This window comes from Sturnira hondurensis, unplaced genomic scaffold (genome assembly GCF_014824575.4).
Source record: "Sturnira hondurensis isolate 20B ecotype Veracruz unplaced genomic scaffold, ASM1482457v3 Scaffold0004136, whole genome shotgun sequence".
Lineage (NCBI taxonomy): Eukaryota > Metazoa > Chordata > Mammalia > Chiroptera > Phyllostomidae > Sturnira > Sturnira hondurensis.
Genome location: NW_028076767.1, coordinates 16,966,884 through 16,988,431, shown reverse-complemented (window position 1 = coordinate 16,988,431; position 21,548 = coordinate 16,966,884). Strand labels below are relative to the sequence as shown.

The 21,548-nt window shown below is 40.9% G+C and overlaps 1 protein-coding gene across 2 annotated transcripts in view; it reads left to right on the top strand.

Annotated features, from left to right (window-relative positions):
* The first annotated feature begins 20,312 nt into the window (after positions 1-20,312).
* The window catches only part of ITGAV (integrin subunit alpha V), a 79,234-nt gene continuing 77,998 nt past the window's right edge, over positions 20,313-21,548 (top strand). Inside the window, exon 1 of one of the 2 annotated variants that reach the window (XM_037043797.1) lies at positions 20,313-20,703. In XM_037043797.1, the coding sequence (XP_036899692.1) occupies positions 20,519-20,703 (185 nt within the window). In that variant the 5' untranslated portion in view covers positions 20,313-20,518. The remainder of the gene's footprint in view (positions 20,704-21,548) is intronic. The other variant, XM_037043796.1, reaches the window with a different exon arrangement.

Genomic DNA, 21,548 nt, shown 5'->3' with positions numbered 1-21,548 from the left:
CATTCACCAAGGGACGGTAGCTTGGTCATCCTTTCAGGCCATAATTACATGGTCTTCCCGTGGCCAGTGCTCATTCAGTGTGCTTTGTGCCCCGTGTAGAAACAAATACACACAGGAGAGTGCAGCGTCTGGTAAATGACACCAGTATTCTGGGAACTGAGGCTCGTTTCTTTGAAAGGTGTAAAGGAAGTGAAAGCTGAACTTTCCCCCACAATCATATCAGGTTGTGAAGGGCAGACGACCTGTGAACTGCCCCCAGTGGGCCTTTAAGTTTGGTCACTTTTGATAACACGAACAGAAGCTTTATGAAATAAAGAATTACCATTGCTTGTATTCTCTCTCAAAAAAATCATCTTACCTGTACAGAACTACCCAAAATTACACTTACAAACGCATTTAGGGAGAAGACAATTAATTAATTGGCAGGCCACTGAGGATGCATGGAGTGTAGAATCACAGATTAAAGGCTAGAGGAAACAACGTAATCCTTTATTTCTTGATGGAGAAGCTAAATTCAAGGGAGCTGTTAGGATTTGTGTCAGGCTAGTCAGTAGCAGGGTTTGGATCCAAATTGCAGCCTCTAAAAGTGAGTCAAGAGCTCTCTGGATGGTGGAGGACAGCTTCAGAGCAGGGAAGGGAGGATAATTAATTTCCCCCTGCAGTCTGGAAGCCGTGGATCTAAGGCCCAGGGGAATTCAAAGGCATTTAGCATTGTTTTTTTATAATTAGACTTTTCATTTCTTCCCTAATTCAAACATTTTTATGCCGCTAGTTGAAATAAGATTGTAGGGTTTTTTTCTTGTTACTTTGTTGAAAGTGTTCTAGACTTTTGCCACTGAAGTTATAGATTGCATGATTTTTGGCATATCTGCATATCAAGTCTACTATGTACTTTTTAAAAATGTGTTTAAATTTTAAGAAGATATATATATATTCCTGCCATCAGTGGAAAACAAAACAGACTCATTTGCACAAACAGAAGGTAATCTCAGAAATGAATACAAAACAATGTCACTAAATTCTCAGTAGATACTGTTTTCCACTGAAGATCCCCAGTCCAAGGTCTGTCCTTTATTAAAAAGGAAAAGTAACAAATGTGAGTGGGGATGTTAACACAACTTAACACCAGCCTGAACCTGACTTTTGTTATACTCAGAAGGATTGACAGCCAATGAAAAACACAAATAAAATTCTCACTGTGCAGTTTGTAGAAAACTACTGCAGTTAATGCATTTACTATCATTAGTGTATAAAATTAAGGTCCTTTTAGGATCCTGCTATTCCCTACAAACACCAGAAAATGTAGTGTAGCAGAGTGGAGGCCCTGCACACATTCAAATGTGTGGTAGCTACGCCTCTAACTTGATTTGTTGGGATACATATCCTGGCCTTACTACCCTTTTGTCTGTGTGACTGTGGGTAAGTCACAGTGCTCTAAGCTTCAGTTTCTTCATATTTAAAAGGCAAATAGCAATAGTACTTTTTGGACTGATTACAAAGATTTAATGGTCTAATGCATATAAAAACACATAGTGAGTAGTAAATATTATTAGTTTAGCTACTGTTTTATTATCATGTTGCACACTGTACTGCTATACTGGTGGGCTAAGCTTAAGACAATGTGTATAAGCCCCTCACGGCAGCAAGAGTAAACTACCATGGTTTAGAACAAAACGTTAATTTTTTATTGATTGATTTTACAGAGAGAAACACCAGTTTCTTGTTCCACTTATTTATGCATTCACTGGTTTCTTCTTGTATGCGCCCTGACTGGAGATCAAACCCGCAACCTTGGCACATTGGGACGACACTCTAACCAACTGAGCTACCCAGCCAGGGCTAGAACAAAACATTTTTAGGTGGCTATTTTGTATGCAGGACAGATCAGGTTAACTTCCTCCTCATCACAGGAGACTTCTGTTACCTGAGTCACTTTCTGCTTTACTCTCCCTCAAGCAAAAGTTCTCCAAAAGGGCACACTCAAAACCCAGAGTTCAAAGTCTACACAATGATTTGCTATCCACCCTCTAATGGTCTTGTTGTGCCTCTTCTGAGCCAATTGTTCCTGTTGGCAGCCTTTCAACCCATTGATGGAACCACCCAGGGTCAGGGGCATGGGTGGGCTTCTTAAGGTTGTTTTCCAGGGCATGGTAACTACTGCTGGAGTTGGTGAGGGAGGCTGGCCAAGTGAAAGTTCTGGCCACAGATTCCAGAATGTTGGATACAAGGTGGAGGATTGAGCAGAAGAGCTATGAAGTGTACAGGCTTAGACACATGTGAGAGAAGAGAAGACAATGTGTGATGAATGAAGTGGACCCCCCCCAAAAAAAAACCACAAATGAAAAGGAAAGAAAAATTCTATCGGATGACACTCCAGTGTAAAGTACAAGAAACCCCCCAAAGCTGAACAATTCTGCAAAAAATAATATAATTTAAGGAAGATGATATAAAAATGGATGACACTAAGCTGGCTGGTGTGGCTCAGAGGATTGAGTGCTAACCTGTGAACCAAAGGGTCCCCGGTTAGATTCCCAGTCAGAGCACATGCCAGGGTTGCAGGCCAGGTCTCCAGTAGGGGGCATGCGAGAGGCAACCACATATTGATGTTTCTCTCCCTCTTTTTCTCCCTCCCATCCCCTCTGTCTAAAAATGAATATAAGAAAAAACAGATGACACTAAAGTAATAAAATTGAAAGAAAAAAAAGAGTGAGGAGTTTAAGAAACAAGGCTTTTATAGATTCCCACAGCTAATTTTGTGTCACAATCTGTTTGTTTTGTATAAACATGTGTTATATACATGCTCTATTCTTACTAGTCTCTTTGAAGGCACACTTTTATCTTTGTTGACATGTCTTTATGGGAAAAACAAGGAAAAGATTTAATTTTCTTCCTTAAGTTGCATTCCTTGACTCTAGCCAAGCCTCACAAAGAGTCACAGACGATAAATTCCAATCTTTTCTAAGCCAGACCAACTCTGAGGTGATGGCTGTTTGGTTTCCATTAGAAACATTAAGAGAAATAAATTATTTTAGACTCATGGGGAAAAAATGTGTGTTACAGATATAAAATTCCCAAGTTTGGAAAATATTTAGTGATCTAACAGTTAAACTAGTAAAACCTATTGCTTGTTTCAGTTGCTTAGAAAGCACAACAGAAAGTGAGCACATTGAAAAGACTGCAGTGGCAACTTCACAGTGCCTCCTCCCAAGATCACAGCTCATGGTCATAACCACCCTGTCAATTTTGTTTTTTTAAAGGCTCTGCCTCTCAGCCGGGCAATGATAAACATTAAGCAGTGCCAAATTGGATTCATCAAAGACAACAGTTCTCCATTTTGGCTGCCCACTGGAAGCACCTGAGGAGCTTTAAGGAATACTCAGAGTTTGAGAAACATGGAAAACCTTGCAACTGAAGAGCATGGTCCGTGGACCAGAGCAATGCTGTCATGTGGGAGCTTGTTAGAAATGCAGAATATCAGGCCCCACCTCAGGCTGCTGACTTAGAAGCTGAATTTTGCCAAAATCCCCATGGGGCTTATATGCACTTTAAAGCTAGGAAGCACTGCTCTAAAGAATTCTTGTCATTGATCATTTTTTTTCTCCGATGTTAGACAGTAATTACATGATTAGTAAGAGAGGAAAGAAAAAGAGTTCAACTTTTGTTCTTTAAAACTCTGGAAAACAGACTTTCGTCTCCAACACTCTGCAGAGTAAGAAAGGTGGACAATATGAAGTGAGATCCGCATACACAGGTTGTCGGACCATGTAGGATGCCTGGTTAGGCGTACATTTCAGGTACGTGACCTTTTTTTTAGAGAAAACGTGTCACAAATAGTGTGTGAAACTTACACATAGTAAAAAAAAAAAAGTATTCATTGTTTATCTGAAGTCCAAATTTAGCCAGGCTTCCTGTGTTTTTATTTGCCAAATCTGGTAGCCTTGCATATATTCCTGAGTGTCTCTTTGCTCTCTAGGCTTTCCCAGTAAAAAAGGGGGAAATGATACCATACATGGCCAAGTCGCTGCCCCCTAAGCTGTCTAGACTGATTGACTGTAATGCTGTTTCTCATCCTGCCCAGACAGCCAGGACTCTGTGACTGCCCTAGAAGGGCTGGTGACTCACCCAGTGAGAGAGTAATGGGAAATTTACTTGCTGACTCAGGAAGTCATAAGCCTTGGCAAACTTTTCCTTCAGTCTAAACCAAAAGGAAAAAAATATCCAAAGCAAATGTTAAATGGAGTACAATGTATTTCCAACAGTAACTTGAGGTAGCAGGCAAATTCAGGGACTTGTATTCACATGTTTTCTATTAGTTGATTAAAAAGACATTTGCATGGTTTGTGCCACTGCTACACTCAGAAGCTGGTATTTTTCTTAAGCATTACTGCTATTTAAGCCCCTTCAGAGGCCACTTTCCAAGAATGCATTTTAGATCTCTTTTCTCAATGTTGTATGTAGTTTGCGAAAGTGGGCAATTCTTGAAGCAGAGAGGTGGGTGTGCACTGGATGGCCCAAGTCGGTGGGTTGTCGCTGCGGAACAATAGGCTTTGTAACTCTAGGTAAATTGGTGTTTCAGTTTTTCCTCCTGGAATGATTGTTTAGTTTTACAGTCTGTGCCTCGCTCCTCAGATTGGCTTCAGTCCCTATTTATTCTGTCCCACCATTTTACCATTTTAAAGTAAGACCTCTTGCTGTTATCAAATGATCAGCTATGTTGGAGGAAGAAATTAAATTTACATTAGCCAATTCTGACTTTTTTAAAATTTGGAAAAAGTTTGAGCTGAAAAACCTGAATAAAATAATTGTGAAACTATGCAATTTCATTATATTAATAATTTTTCTTAAATAATTTCACAGTTGCTTTGGAGTAGGTTGAAAATGGAAGTGTAGATACACACTCTTTTTGTGAGTGTCTGAATCTTTTTCTGCTGAGGTTGGACATATATTTAATGAGTCATTAAATTGACAAGCCTGGTTTCAGGACCTGAAAGCAAGCAAATTCATTTCTAGCAAACAGAGGAAGAAACTTCCATTTAAAAGCAGAGCCCACAAATATTATTTTCCGGAAGTTTCATAACCACTTCAATTCAGACATGAAGCTGAAGGCTAAAAGTATTGTGTATCTAATATATACTTAGCAATACACTGCAGTGTGGGAGAAGAGAGCCACAAATGCTTTGCAGTTGTCCATCAAGAAATGGAATCTATTTCCCAGCACTTTCAACCTGGTCTGACCTCGTGACTTGCTTTGACCAATCGAATGTGATGGACACGATGGTGTGCAAATAGAACCGCGGCCTCGGGAGAGTTTGAAGCTCTGACCTTTGCCTTCTTGGAACACTATCTTGAGAATGCCACCTGAGGAAGTCGCCCCTGGTTTCAGGGGCAAGTAGAGGGTGAGAAACCACGAAAAGAACTGAGGCACTCCTCTGACAACCAGCACCAGCTGACAAATAGTGTGTGGATGAGGCCATTTCGGACCTTCCAGTCCAGCCTCACCTCCACCAGATCAAGTGAGCCAGGAGAAACTACCAGCCAACCCTCAGAGAATCGTGAGAAATAATAAATCATTGCTTTTGGCCCTTACGTTTGGGGAACCAGCAAAGGAAGGGATTGTTACTTCACAACAGGTAACTAATGCTCCCCAAAAGAAAATGTTAAGAAGGCAGGTCCCTGGGCCCCACCCCAGAGGTTCAGATTCAGCAGGTCTGGCTTGGGGTCCTGGTATCGCACTTTTCCCGCAAGGACCCTAGATGGAGGTGAGGCAAATGCAAACAAGTGCAGATTTTTTTAGCATTTTTTGTGAAGGGAGGAGACAGGAGAATAGGGAAGGCAGCTGCTCAGGGAGGTTTACTGAGTGGAGAATAACGGGAAGTGCTGGTGAATATTCTGAAGCCACTGTAGAAAGATGAAGGTGAATCTGCCCGAGAGAAACAACGAGTCTTTTACCTGTGTGTACACCACGGCTAACTCCGAGACAGGTGCGACATAAGCTGGTTACAAGTGTTTAAAGCCTAGGCTGTGGTTGTGCCAGAGGGTGACCCTTGGAACTTCCGGTCCCTGCTTTTATCTGTCTTGTCAAAGCTGCTAAGGTGTCATCGGAAGAAAGGGCTCCACCGCCAAGATATATTTGAAAACCAGTGAGTTAAAACATGAAAGAAATGTTATTTAATGGAAGAGAAAGATTCACTAGGGAGAAGTGTTATTTTAGTCTCAGGAATGGCTGTTTCTCAGTGGTAGATGGGCAGTTAAACTGGGTGGGCTCATGGAGCTCTTTTGCTCTGGAGATGATGAGGACCGGGAAAACCCCCCACAATGGGTATCTTCCCCAGGATATTGGATGAGGTCAGGCTGCATTTTCTCTGCCGCAGTGACAGTGAGATCACTTGTAGTAAAAAGTCCAATTTCCAGCATAGAATCAAAACATACTCAGATATCTCCCTTGTGAGAAACTGTTTGTAAAACTTTAGTTGCTGAAATAAAGAGTAAGAAAAAATCATTGTACAGGTAGTTGACTAGTTGACAGGAGATACTTCCTGGCTTGTAGGGGTTTGAAGACTCTGATATCCACCAAATTATAATTTTTCCTCCCTTTCTCTTGGGAAAAAGATGGAATTAAGCTGTCACTTCAGGGAGGTCACACAAATGTATGTGTGATTTTGCCTAGAATATAAATAATAGATCTTGTAATAAGGAAAAGCATATAATATTTGCATAATTACAGTGAGAATTTTTTTATTTATAAATTATGCAACTTAACACATCTGTACTTGTCAGCACTGGCTAGGATGTATTACACTATCAAATTAAGTCACAAATCTCAGTGGCTGAACCTAACAAAAGCTTGGGTTTCACTCTATTGCGTGTGAGACCCAGTTAGTAAAAACATGATTGAAACATAATGTTTTTACATTCTTTTCCATATACCAAGACAGCACGGGTATAAAATATCATAAATTATGGTTCCTAGCCAATGAAACTCCTATAAAAATAATGATAAGCTTTTTGGTCAAAGCTAAAACAAATTGTCTTCTAAATATAGTAGCAACCAAAACATGGTAAAGCTGAGGAACTATTTTCAAACCATCACAGCCACAAAACTAGGGTTAACTGAGGAAATGGCTTGTTACATTAACAGGTTTCAGAATATCTAAAGGTAAATTTATAATTTATATAATTTATAAATTATAAATCTATAATTTATAGTACACAGAAAAAGTTTTAAGCCAACACTGCACTTTGACCATGAAAATATTATACCAGTGATCAAATAATTTTCACAGTTTAAAACTAATAAAACAAGATTTACATAACAATAAGAAAGAATGGGGGGATGTTTTAATGTTTTATAATAGAGATACTTGATTAAGACTGAAACTAAAATTTTGGGCCACATGTGGGGATGTTTCCCCTTCATACAGGTACTAAGATTTATGTGGGAAAAACTCCTTGAGGACATTTTAATATTAATCCGCAGTGAGCATATATTATATATTGTGTGTTTATATTTTTAAACTGCTTTTTAAACTCATACAGTTTTCCTTTTTAAATGATTTGTTTTCCAAATGTTTGTCATGCCATTTTTTTAGTGCTTATAAAATATTTTCCTCTGGGGACAATATTATAAATGGTTGGCAGATTTTCAGACATGCTCACAAAATCATATTTAACCCATATCATTTATGGCTATAACATAATGGAAAGATAAATTTTTTTCAAGAGCCTGGCCTTCTAGTTCCCATAATACTTTTTATTAATTTTACGACCATGGCCAAGTCTTATCTGAAACTCATTTTTCTTATACTGAAATATAATTATATGGCACATATAGTTATACGAAAAAGAGAAAGTTTTATTTTAAAATCTTGAGCATGAACCTTTTTTTAGGGTTAAAAGATTTTTTAACCTAGATTTTTATTTGAAAATTTGAGCCTGGCAATATAAGTCCTAAAGATAGTCAGCGAAGACAGAGCGAAACAAAGAGAAGCCTGAATTGCTCAGAATTCAGCAGAATTCTGAGAGAAGTGTCGACATGGTGTTTGCCCAGGAGGAAGACGTGGGGACCCTGGTAAAGAGAAGAGGAAATGAAAAGAGGGTCTGATGAAGGTGCGCAGAAACAACAGAGGAGAGAGAGAGGTCAAGAGTCTGAAAAGGAGACACAAGCAGGAGAAGTTCCTATATTAGGGCTGTTCAGGGCTCTGAAGAGCAGGGTTCATATTGCACTGCACCCTAACCCCCTGCCATCACCCTCAACCTTTCTCCAGCATTCTGCTACATGTACCTCCGTTGTACTTGGGTTGCTTTGAAGAATCAATGTAAAAGCAGTCCTGTGCCATGTCTAGGTTGAGAGAAGGTATGTGCAGGGTTAGGTGAGCAGACCAGATGCAGAAGTGAGGTGCGAGTGAGGCAGAAAACTCCACGTCAGCTGGAGCCCTTTGGAGAATCCTGGGAAACGTAGGGAAGGCAGTAGTGGGAATTACAGTCCACCAGATACATATCTTACATGTACAACTAAAATCACATTATTCACTTTAAGATCAACTTGAGTCTGATTCAGAACCCTTAGTGCTCCTGTATGGCTCCAGTTCCAGCGGCTTTGCTCCTTCTAAGCCTCGAGATCTCTAGTGAATCTGGAAGTCTCAGCATTCAGGTATGGTCTCCACAACCTATTACCTAGCCATCACATCAACAATAAGGGAGGTGTCCCTGAAAGGAAGGGCTATTGAAGGCAGTAAGAGGGAAAATCAAGAAGGACAGAAATGATGCCAGAGCAGATTCTGTTTTTTTTCCCCCCACAGCACTTGGCACATTGTAGTTCTGTGATGACTGAATTAACGAATGAATGAATTCTAGATATTAAAAACAGGGAATATGTGGTGCACAATCAAGCAGGTAATGGGGAAGAAATAAATTTTAACCACTCATTTTTGCATCTATAGCGATATAAAGTTGGAAGAGACTTTAGAATCCATCAAACACAATCGTTTCAGTTCTATAAATACCATTTATAAATATATTGTCCAATTTGGGGGGCACTGGCCACGTGGCACTATTAAAATTCAATAAAACTTAAAGTTTAATTTCTGAGTCATACTGGCCACATTTTGAGTGCTCGGTCATCACAAGTACCTAATGGCAGCATTTGGGGCAGCAGAGGGACAGGATATTTCCATAGCGGCAGAAAGTTCTGTTAGACAACACCCATCTATTGCACACCAACCTTAGCCTGAATTACTTCCAAGGAGGGTCATTCCCTGTTGGTTTGGGGTTGCACATAATCGTTAGGCATCCTTAAAGTTTTCCTCCATATATTTATCCTTGACTGTTTAGATATATGGAAAGATATATTCTCTATAGAGAGCATTTTACTATAGCAATGGTTTCAATTTTTTGGTAAGTTCAAAGATATTATAAACTAAAGTAGAATAATGAAGCTGAAATAGTTAGAATTCAAAAGTTAACTCAGTTTCTTAAAGATTCTCACTTATGCATAAAGAAGAGCATTAATTACTGTAACCGTCTCCATAATAGTAATTATTTGTTCAAAACTCAAAAAAAGAAAGCTAACTGTAGAGGTAACTTTAGGCTTCACAAAAATGCTGAATATGCACCAAAACTTTTATTTAATTCTTTTATGTTCCTATGAGCTAAACCTGGTACAATAATGGAGTTAAGAGGTCTGCATGTTACCCCTCAGGGAATGTAATCATTTCCTATTAAATCGAAATACTGAACATTTCATGAAAATTCCCTGTCATATTTCCATAATGACTGAAAGGTGGGAATCTTTAATTAGTCTTCAAGTATTTCGAGGAAGTAAGACTGGAGAGTTTTTAAAAACCCCTAAGTGAATCATTTGGATGGGACAAAAGTGGTGAGGGCACCAACCCATCTAAAGGAATACTGCTCACAAGAACTTCATTCATACTTGCTTTATTAACAACTGAATAAGCTTTCATAGGACATATAAAACTCTAATAGGCATTAAAAAGTGAACCAACCTGCTTTCTGTAGATAATAATAACATCGTATCATCAAGAAAACTGCCAGACAATGGTTCTGTTTTAGCTACTTAAAAAGTAGGAAGAGTGACAATACATACAGCCAGAACAGTTTCTATCCAAGTAGGGTAAGAATACGAATGTTTGGTACTCAAAATTTAAACCTATTGTTTGAGGAATGAAGGTGGATGTACTAGTAAGGATTAGCTGAGTTAAGGTATCACGGAAAACCCTAGTAGTATCTGCTTAAAGGAAGATGAAGGCATATTTTTCTGTCACATAATATAGTCTTCAAGTTTACAGTCCAAGACAGGAATAATGGGTCCCTGGTTATCAGAAACCCAGATTTTCAGCCTTGGCATCCTTAGATCATGACCTCTATTACCGAGTCTGGCTTCCAGCTCCAACCATGTCCAGGCAATGGACATGGACATGGACATGTCCATGGCTTCCAGCTCATTCATGTCCAGGCAACAGCTCAAAGAAACTGCAGAGGAAAAGGGGACCTGGTCATTGAACTAGCCCGCTTCTCAGAGCTTTCCTAGTAACTCCACCTCATAGCTCCGACTGACATCTTTTGGTCATTTATAAGGGAACTAGGAATACAAGTTCTTTTGTTTGGGGGTTCCCCCCCCCCAGCTACTATACAACATAAAGCTTTTATTACCAAACAGGAAGAAGACAATGAATGTCGGTAGGTAGCAAGTGGTCTCTGTCAGAGCAGGAGGGTTATCCCTACCCTGTGCTATACTTGCTTTTTTGGACGGGTCACATTGTACATACTTATTTATATTGGAAACAGAATTGTGTACTAGTAAAGAGCATGGGCTATATAATTAGAGTGATCCAATGTCTCAGTTTGCCCTAGAAAATCCCAGTGCATTGCCCATATAATTATTATCAGTATCCACATTACTTTCTAAAATGACCAAGTTGGATAATAAATTATATGATCACTTTTAGATATAATAGACTGGCTGGCACATCTCTAACAACATCCCAGCCCTGTGACCTCTGCAAATTCCAAAAGTTTTTAGAGGAAAACTTATTGTATTAGTTATGTATTGCTGAATAACAAACTGTCCCCTAAATGTATAGGCTCAAAGTGATCATCTCACAGTTTCTGTGGGTCAGTAATTGACGGCAGCTTAGGTGGATAGTTTCTGGCTCAGAGTCTCTCTGGGGTCAGATGAAGGCCTGACTGGGCAGAGGATCCACTTGGAAGAGCACTCCCACGGGGCTGGAAGGAGGCCTTGGGCCCTCACTACGTGGGCCTCTCCACAAGGCAGCTTGTACGTTCTCATCACACTGCAGCTGTCTTCCCGTTAAGAGAGAGCCAAAGGAAGCCGCAACGCCTTTTAGGACCTATCAGTAAACTTGCAGAGATACTTTCTCTCTATTCTATTCGTCAAAAGCAATTAATGAGATCCAGCTCACGCTCATAGGGTGAGGAATTGGGCACCACCTCTTGAAGGGAGCATATTTTAATATCACCACACTTAATTGTTCTCATCTGTAAAATGGGCTAAAATTGCCCATGTGCAATAGTAATTGTATTGTTATGAAGATGCATGATTCATATAAAGCATTTTAATAGAGTACTTGGCACGTAGTAAAACATGTCGCTTATAAACGTTAGCTAATATAACTTACTTATTTGTCTAATTAAACCGTAGTTTTTTGACAGGGGTCATGTAGATTTCTATTGCTAATTCAAGTTCCTGTTTAAGTGTTGAGCATGTAGAGGGGATGTAATAAGTATTTGATGAATAAATGAATGATTAACATTATTTTTTAAGACTTTATTTATTTTATTTTTAGATACAAGAGAAGGGAGAAAGAAAAAAAGGGGGGGAAACATCAGTATGTGGTTGCCTCTCACGCACCCCCTACTGGGAACCTGGCCTGCAACCCAGCCATGTGCACTGACTGGGAATCAAATCAATGACCCTTCGGTTCTCAGGCTGGCGCTCAATCCACTGAGCGACACCAGCGAGGGCTTGATTAACATCCTTTAATAAGAACAATTGAGTGGAGTATTCCCATAAGTGGAGAGAAACTTACTGCAAAAGTCATTTGGGTGAATTCATGTTTTCTTTGTGTTAAAAATCAGATTTTCATAACTCATTATAAAATAGGTCATGAAACATGCATACTAATGTAATGTGTACTAAGTTTTGTAACTTCACTAATAATAGTCACTAGTATATAATGCTATTATTGTAAGATCACCTTTTTATGTTTTTGAAATTAAAATTGTTCTAGCAAAATTGTGATTTATAGACATATATCTAAGTATGTCTTTTTGAGCCACAAAGATTTTTTAAACACTAAAGAAAACATTTCAATAATCATTTAAATGACATATTACTAAAAGTATGATTAAAGATGTATCTAAGGAAAACATTTCAGGAAGTATATGTACATATGTATTATTATATTACTAGTGTGTTTTGTCATTAATGATACATTTTCTTGACATTTTTTCCAAGGGAAAAATAAACATATGTAACTTTGTAGATCATAATTTTTAAAGATCTTTTGGTTAGAAGTGTTTCCATTGATCATAGATCTGAAGAAAAAAGTTAGAAAGTTTAGTTTACAGTCTCCAGTTACAGCAAGGCTGTATTTATATCCAATAATTAGCAGGAGGAGAGCATTAGCAATCGTCAAGTGCCAGAAACATTCTAGATTATGCCAAATGACTTCTCTTATGACTTATTACTTAACAAAACATGGTTCTCTGTTTTTTAAAGTTCTCTGTTTTCTTGATGGACTTCACATTTTAAAATGTTGGCTAATTCTGAATATACCACATATATTTTGCTTTCTATATCTAAGCCTCTCATTTGACTTTTCAGTGATAGAATTCTGAGTAACATAGTCAACATTACCCTCTTCCAATATTTTATTGTGGTGTAAGCTCCTTACAGAGAAATGTGATTTATGTCTGATTACATCAGAGCACACACCAACTCTTGAAGCTTTTAAAACAAATTAAATCTTTTTCGTCGTTACAGTGGAAGAAAATGCTGTAATCTTTAATTAGCTTAAATGGAATACATAATTTTCCTTTTACATTTTACATGTTAATCATTTGATGGGAAGTTCTGAAAACCACCAGGCGTGTCCTTGAAGTAAAGAAGGCCTTCTGGAGTGCACAGCGCTTTTTCACGAGGCACAGAAAACTTCAGGAATGCACAGAACGCTTCTTGCTATTCATGATTCATTTTTGTCTCCTTCATAAACCCCAAACAGTAGTCCCAAATTGCAACAGGGAATGAAAAACAACTACACTACGTTAGAAACACTATTTTAGATGAAATTAGTAGTAATCCTGTTTCTTTGTCAGTTATGAAGTGAGCGATGTTCCCGAGCCTTTCTACTTCTTGAAAAGTACATATTCGTTTATTCATTTGTGTAAGAATACTCATTGAACTGGCGGGGGCGGTGGGCTGGGCTGGGAGTAAAAGAAAGAAAACTGGACTTGAACAACAATTAAATAAATAAATTTTAAAAAGGAAAAAAGAATACTCATTGAGTTATTCCCTGTATGTGTTCAATTTATAAAGGTGGGGATGGCTTTTTTTTTTATTCACACAGTCATTCATTTGCCCTTAAACAAATATTTCTTGGCTTCCTGTTATTTAGTAAGAACTGTGTTGGGCATTGTACATTTGCTAATGGACAAGATCAGCATGTTCTTTACAATTTTATGTGTCAATTATATTTCAAGAAAGCTGGGGTGCAGGGAGAGCAATGGGTTCACTTTTCTCATGGAATTTACAGACAAGTCATCAACAGTTCTTTGTGATTTTTAAAATGTAAAGTCAGCAGTGTGTTCAATGTTATCAAAGAATAGATATTTTAATAAAACATAGCTCCTATTTTTAAGGGGCTCATTATTTCACTAGGAGAAATACTATGATGCTTGAAAATATCAGTAATTAATATCCCAATCAAGACGGTGGTATAGGTAAACACAGATCACCTCCTCGAACAACCACCTCAAAATGACAACTAAACCATAGAAGAGCCATTATTCAGACTGTCAGAAATCAAGCGGGATGGAAGTTGTACAACTACAAAATGAAAGAAGAAACCACATCAAGACTGGTCAAAGGGGCAGAGCCCTGGAATGAGCTGGTCCCACACTGTGTGGCAGGTAAAAATCGGAAGAATATCTAAGGAGTGAGGGGTCCCGGCCTTACAACAAGCCCACCAGTCCAGGGTTCCAGTGCCAGGAAGAGAAGTTTCCATAATTTCTGTCTGTAAAACCCAGCAGGGGCTGCGATTATGGAAGACAGAAACTGCCGGATTCACAGGCAGTCCTTCTTAAAGGGCCCATACACACACTTGCACAGACTCACTCCCTCTGAGCTCCAGCACCTGGGCAGCCGCTTGAAAGGCACCAGACCAGGCAAGTTAGTGCCAATGAATGTGAGCTTAGAGTCAGACCATCACACATTCAGAGTCTGCCTCTGCCACACTGCCTTCATGACCTTGGAAAAATTGCTCAGTCTCAAAGAAAATCAGTCTTTTCATCTGTGAATTTGAATACAGATAGAACCTATCTGGTAGGGTTTTATGACTAATAAATGACTTAATATATACATAAAATTCTTAGCACAGTGCCCAGCACATAATTAGTAAACTTAATAATAAAATGTTAATTATTATGAAGCCCCCAGACAATGGAATTAACTCCATCATTGAGCTCAGTGTTGAGCACAGAAGATACAGAAACAGTAAGACCGGTTCCTGACGGAAGGTTTCCCTGAAGACATGATGGTGCCCAACACACATCCTGAAAGAAGAGTAGGAAATAGCCAGGTAGAGAATATTATGTAGGTTTGTTTGTGGCAGAAGAATGAGAATGAGGGAAGTGGTTATGGAGAAGGGCAACGTTTTCTAAGAAGTTAGAACCCTATGAACAAAGATAGATTCTGAGGAAGTTGCAAGTAATTAAATAATGCTAAAACTACTTGGTGAGGTAGTTTGTGGTTAAGAGGAGACAGCTAAGAGCATGACAGTGAATGAGGTCATGCAGGTGCTGTGGAGATGGAGAAATGCAGTGAATCAGGGGAAGAGAGCTGGACAGCCCTAACAATGAAGTGTCAGATTGATTAGACAGCAAAGCCCAGAAAGAAGACAAGTCTCTTGCCTTCTTTATTTTTTTTCACGTATCCAGCACAGGTGTTAGGAATCATTTGCAATACAGGTCAGATATGAAAAGGCAGCCCTGGGGGTGGGAGTGGGGGTGAAGCCAGAGAGGCCAAGTCAATCTCCCTAATACAGAGCTGGCAGTGGAGAGGCGGGAGAGTCAGAAAAGCCACAGCGGAAAACCCTGTAGAGCTGGGTTTAGTGGAACTGAAGCTCGGAAATGGACAGTGGAAGGGGATTTCAAAAAGGTTTCTGTGGATTATGAGCTGAATCCCCCTTGATGTTCTCGGAGAGATAAAAAATTTGAAATTATTCTTAAATTATTTTAACTGGACTGAGCTCCTCTTTTTTTTTTCTTTTTTTTTTTTTTTTGTGCTAAGACAAAGCCAAGTGGAACCTTGGTTTGATTATGGTTAATTAAGGAACTGCTATGTAGATACTAAGAAGACTAAGAGAGTTCGGAAATAGCCATACAAATTTGCTGTGACTACTGTACTAAACTAATAGTAGTAGAAGTATTAACGGCAGCAAGTATTGTTCAAGTCTATGAGGTAGGTGCTATCATCATTCCCATTTTATAGATTAGAAAGCTGAGCTACCAAATGGTTGGAGTGATCGCCCAGGGTCCTACAAGTAACTTTTACTTGATGAGGCCGGGAATTGAACTCAGTTATTTCAATTTAGAGAAACCAGTGGAATCTATTTCAACTAAAGGACAGAAGCAGAGAGGGTGACATACAAAGTCGAATTCTTTTCACTAATATTTTATTTTCTCCATTGAAAAGTGGTGATACCTAATGTAAATACATTACGCAGTTCTTTTGAGTTGGAAAATCACTACAACATAGTTTAAAGGTCCTGCCATGGAGATGGGAAAGAGAGGACATAGCTTTCCTTCTACAGAATACAATACACTTTCTCCTCTCCCATGCATGCAGTACCCAGCACATTGTGGGTTCTGAATAAACACTTGCTGAATTGATATATACTGTAGCTAGATATGTACTATAATAAATTGCCTCAATATGCAAGGTAGGTAGATGGCTGCTCAAACATGACTACTCTGTTACAAAGGTGCACACATTTAAACCTGGGTGCCTTAAGGCACTATGTTAATCTAAGTTACTGTATCCTAGTAGAAATGTGGTTCTGGTGCACTCAACTTTCGGTGGGCACATGAGTGTTGCAATTGCTTTTCTTTCGTCCTTTATCCAGCCTTCTCATTTCTTCCCTCCCTTCCTCTGATCTGTAGGACTTCTGTCCTGGATCAGGACTTGGGCGGTGTGGGAGGACTTACTGGGTACAACCAGATCGTAGACCTCTTCTGCCTTTGCTATCTGGACAGATTGGAGTGGGGGTGAGGTGGAGAGGTACCTTTGTATTTACGTGTAAGTGTTTGTGAAGGAGAGCCTATCTCTCAAGGTAATTTCCTTTAGGCAAATTCCAGACCATGGCTTGTAAAACAAGCCCAAGCTTTTGCTGCATCTCTCTTAGTCAAATTTAAAAATAAAAATTTATAGTGCATTTAAGTACTGTACGTTTAAATCAGACCTTTCATTTTTTAATTTAATCTTTATTATGTTTTTATTACCATTTAGTCTTCTTTTACCCCCTACCCCTAGCAATCACCACACTGTTGTCCATTTCATTTATAAATATATACATATATATGTATATATATATATATAGCTTCACAGGATCAATAAAGACCTTTTAAGATTAATATGCATTGTAATTAAGTTTTAATAGTTACTTTGGAAAAACAATCTGAATGTATTCTTCTAGTGCTCATAAGTTTTTAAGGTCCACACAATGTATTTATACTCACAGTCCGTTCACTAAGTTCTTTATTTCAATAATTTTTAAAATTTTTCAGTTACAGTTGATGTGCAGTATTACATTAGTTTCAGATGTACAGCCCAGTGATTAGATATTATATAACTTGCGAAGTGATCACCCCACCTGACACCATACATGCTTATTGTAATATTACTGACTACACTCTCCATGCTGTACTCTACATCCCATGGCTCTTTAGCAACTACCAGTTTGTACGTCTTAGTCTTCACCCTTTTCACTTACTCTTCAACTCGCCTCCATCTGGCAACAGTCAAGATGTTGTCTGTGTCTATGAGTCCATGTCTATTCTTCTTGTCCATTTGTTTTTTAGATTCCATATATAAGTGAAATCATATGGCATTTGTCTTTGTCTGATGTATCACTTTCTTTAAGATATTTTACTTATTTTTAAGAGAGAGGGTAAGGGAGGGAGAAAGAGAGGGAGAACCGCCTCCCCCACCCTCCCATCCCGGCAGCAGCCCAGGCATGCACCCTGACCAGAAATTGAACTGGCGACCTTTCAGATCTCAGCCTAGTGCTCAACCCGCTGATCCACACCAGCCAGGGCTGTCTGATTTATTTCACTCAGCACAATGCCTTCTAGGTCCATCTATGTTATTGCAAATGGTAAGATTTCATTCTTTTTGATGGCCGAGTCATATTCTATTGTATATATGTACCACTTCTTTATCCATTCATTACTGATGGGCACTTAAGTCACTCTCATATCTTGGCTATTGTAAATGATACTACTTTGAATATATGGATGCATATGTCTTTTTGATTTAGTGTTTTGGGTTTCTTTGAATAAATACCCAGAAGTGGAATTGCTGAGTCCCTTTTCCTCTCTTTTTACAGCCTTTGTTTTAAAATCTATTTTGTCTGATATAAGTACTGCTACACTAGCTTTTCTGTCTGTTTCCATTTTCATGAAATATCTTTTTCTATCCCTTTACTTTCAGTCTGTATGTGTCCTTCAATCTGAATTGAGCCTCTTGTGAACATTCTATATAAGGCTTGTTTTTTTTTTAATCCATTGGGCCATCCTATGTCTTTTTAATGGAGCATTTAATCCATTTGCATTTCAATTAATTGTTGTTAGATATGTATTTGTTGTGATTTTATTATTTATATTTTTAAAAGCTTTATTTATTATTTATTTTTAGAGGGAGGGGAAAGGAGGGAGAAAGAAAGGGAGAGAAACCTCTCAGTGTGTTGTTCATGGAGGTGCTTAGGTGGTGCCCTGGCGTAGTCTGAAGCTGGCCACCTAGTGTGCTGACTCTAAGGCCTCCTGGGAGGTGCAGGCCAAGGTCAGCCACTGGCCCTGCCCAGGGTCACCTGGCATGAGCTACAAAACAATCTGCAGATGGCTGCTACTTGTGCTGGGCCTGGAGGGGCCCAGGGAAGGCAAGCTGTGAATGGAGTTCAACTGCCATTAGTGCTGGGCCGAGGGTCATTTAGCAAGAGGTATGTGACACACTGAAGCTAGATGTTGCTTGTATGGGGTTTGTGAACCTTTGAGAGAATTTAGGAAAGCCCATCGCATAAGTCAAGACATACTATTTACAAAGAAAAGCTACTGGAATGGCTTGGGTAGGCCCTCAAGTTGAGTGGGGTGGTGTGTCAGGGAATTATTAGGGCAGGAGGAACAGCGTAGGTCAGGTTGATGGAGACTGAGATATGGTACCTGCCTGTGCTTGGAGTGTGAGGGCTAAGCAAAGGAGCAATGGGTTCTGCTAGGACTTCTGTCTCAAGAAAGTGGTCCATTCAGACCCTGCCCTGAAGCTACACAACTCAGTTCCTCCCCATATGACCCTGGTACCTTCTGAGCTTCTGTCCCAGTACTGGGGCTCAGAGTGAGTGAGTCTGTGTAAGCCTGTGCACAGACCCTTGAAGAGGAAGGCCTGAGACTCCAGTAGCACCCTGTCTTACTCACCCACAGTCTCTACTAATTTAAACAGCCAGAAGTTATGGGGACTTCTCTTCCCAGCACAGCAACCCTGAGCTGGGGGTCCCAGTATGGGGTTGAGACCCCTCCCTCTGAGACCCCTCACTCCTCAGGGAGGACCTCTGCAGCTGAGATAGTCCTCCTAATACTTAACTCATACACATGGGTGTGGGACCAGCCCCTTGCATCTTCCTCTCTCCTACCAGTGTCCACATGGCTTCTATGTATTAGTGGTAGGACTTCTGTCCAGCTAGATTTCATGTGGTCCTCAAGGATGGGGGTTCTGCAGTTCAGCTGTAATTTTTATGTGGTGTGGGATGATGCCAGTACCAGGTTTATCTACTCTGCTATCCTGACCTGAAGTCTCTTGTTCACCAGGTTCTTCAGTGAGTGATACACAAGATGGGAAATTCACTTCTCTGGACAAGTTTACTCATTATTTCATGTTCATTCACTCACTCCTTCTTTCTTTCATTCAACATTTTATTGATGGCTTACTCTCTGCCTGGCAAGGTGCTAAGATTTAGGAATATAAAGAAAAAGGTCAAGGTTCCTGACCTCAAGGAAGTCTCTCAGTCTTTGGGTAGGGTGCAACATACCAAGGGCAAGCAAGCCCACTTACTCCCTCAGAAAGGGGTGCATACTCTTTCTTCCTACTCTAAAATTGTGTTTCTACACAAATGCCCTAAATCAATGAGCTTAATAAATCATACGACTTAGCTGATAAAGTAAGAATAAGGCTAGTCTGACTTGATTTAAATTTTTTTTTTTTTTTTTTACCAATTCTTTGCCTTGTCAGTCCTTTCCCGGACCACTTAAGTTAGGCTTTAATACAACTCCTCGGGAAAGAGGCTGGGTTAGCATTCTGCAAGTTTATAATTAAATTCAGTGTTTGTGTGTGGGATTGAATGGGGAGGAAAACGACCACTAATTATGGAGTTTCGCTTGTGAGAGCCTGCTAAGGCTTTTAAGTAGCAGAAACCCGAGAAGCCGATAAAGCTTTCCTCATTTTAAAATAAAAGTCGCACGGGAGTTCCTGGCAGGACCAGGGGAAGAGGGGTGTCCTTGGTGCTACTCAGGACGCAGGCGGGTTTGGACCACCTGGAGCGCCGCCGACGCAGACAGGGACTCTGAGGGTCTGGGGCCTCGGTACAGACGCCCCGTTCAAGGGAGACAAGGCGATAGCTCGCAAGGAAGTGCAATCGGTCTCGCCCCAGGGGAGGAAGACTCTGCTCCAGCACTTCCTCCCGCAAGGCGGCTCAGCCTCCCGGGCCGGCTCCTCCCCCTCCTCTGCCTCCGCCCCCCCGCTGTCGCTGCTCTCCGGCGGCGGGGGGGTGCGGCGCTCACTCCCGCAGTCCCGCGCTGCTGCCCCCGCCCCGCGCCCTGCGCCCCACTTCCCCTGCGGCCGCGGCGAAGCTCAGCCCTCCCGCCGCCAGGGCGCTGTCTGCGGCTGCTGGGAAGCTAGAGGCCCGCAGGTCTCCGCGCGCAGGCGGCGGGCCGCGGGCACTGTGCGCTCCGGCTGGGGTGGCCGCGGCTCGTGGCTCTGTGCCCGGCGCGCGCTTCAGCGATGGCTTCTCCGCCGCGGCGGTGGCTTCGCCTTCGTCCCCGCCGCCTTCTGCTCCTTCTCCCCGGATTCCTGCTGCCTCTTTGCGGCGCCTTCAACCTCGACGTGGACGGTCCTGCCGAGTACTCTGGCCCAGAAGGAAGTTACTTTGGTTTTGCTGTGGATTTCTTCGTGCCCAGCGCGTCTTCGTAAGTGGCCCCTCTGGGAAGGGGAGTCGACCCCCTCCCCCACTGCGCGCACTCACTCTGCATTTCCCGGGAGGGAGAGAAATCTCCGGGGGAGATTATCTCCGGGAGAGACATCTCGGGCAGAGATGCCGACTTCTGTCTGGCCGCATCACCCCCCCGCCCTCCCCGACCCCCACAAGCTGGTTTAGGTGCTGGGTGGATGAAACATTTGGGGAGATGAAACCCCTCCAACCCCTGGCATCCACCAACCACCTAGTTCCCTCCTCTCTTCTCCCGAGAGGCAGATCTTTGAAGCCGACCGGTGCTTCAAACTCGGGGAAAGTGGAGAATCAACAAAGGCTGGTCTGGCTGGACTCCGCGCCGCCTCTCTCAGTGTTCGGGATGTAGTCAGTTTCGTCCACCAAGTTCTGTTTCTCCCGTACCTCTCAGCCTTCTCGGTAGCCGTTTTCTGCTTCATAGATTTAACACGGGTTGTTTTGGTTTTCCCTAAACAAGCCCTCCCCCGCCTTTCTGGCTGATTCGTTTCTCCTCATTTACTCCTCTTCCAAACATTCTGATGACTAAAGTGACCATACTGTCATAGTAAATTCATTGCGCCCTATCTCTGGGATGTCAGACCTTTCATATTTGAGGGCGAGCAGATGAAATGAATGTGTCATCTGTTCTTTTTACAGTGATTCATTATGTAGGTCATTGTTCGGAAAGAAGGATGTTTGCTGAGTTTTTACTCACTACAGGTCGTTTGAATATTGCAGTATTTAAGAATTCGGTTATGTGTTCAAATTACCAATGTTGCAAGGAACAGGATTTGTAACAGACTTACTGCCATTAGGACTAGAAGTTGT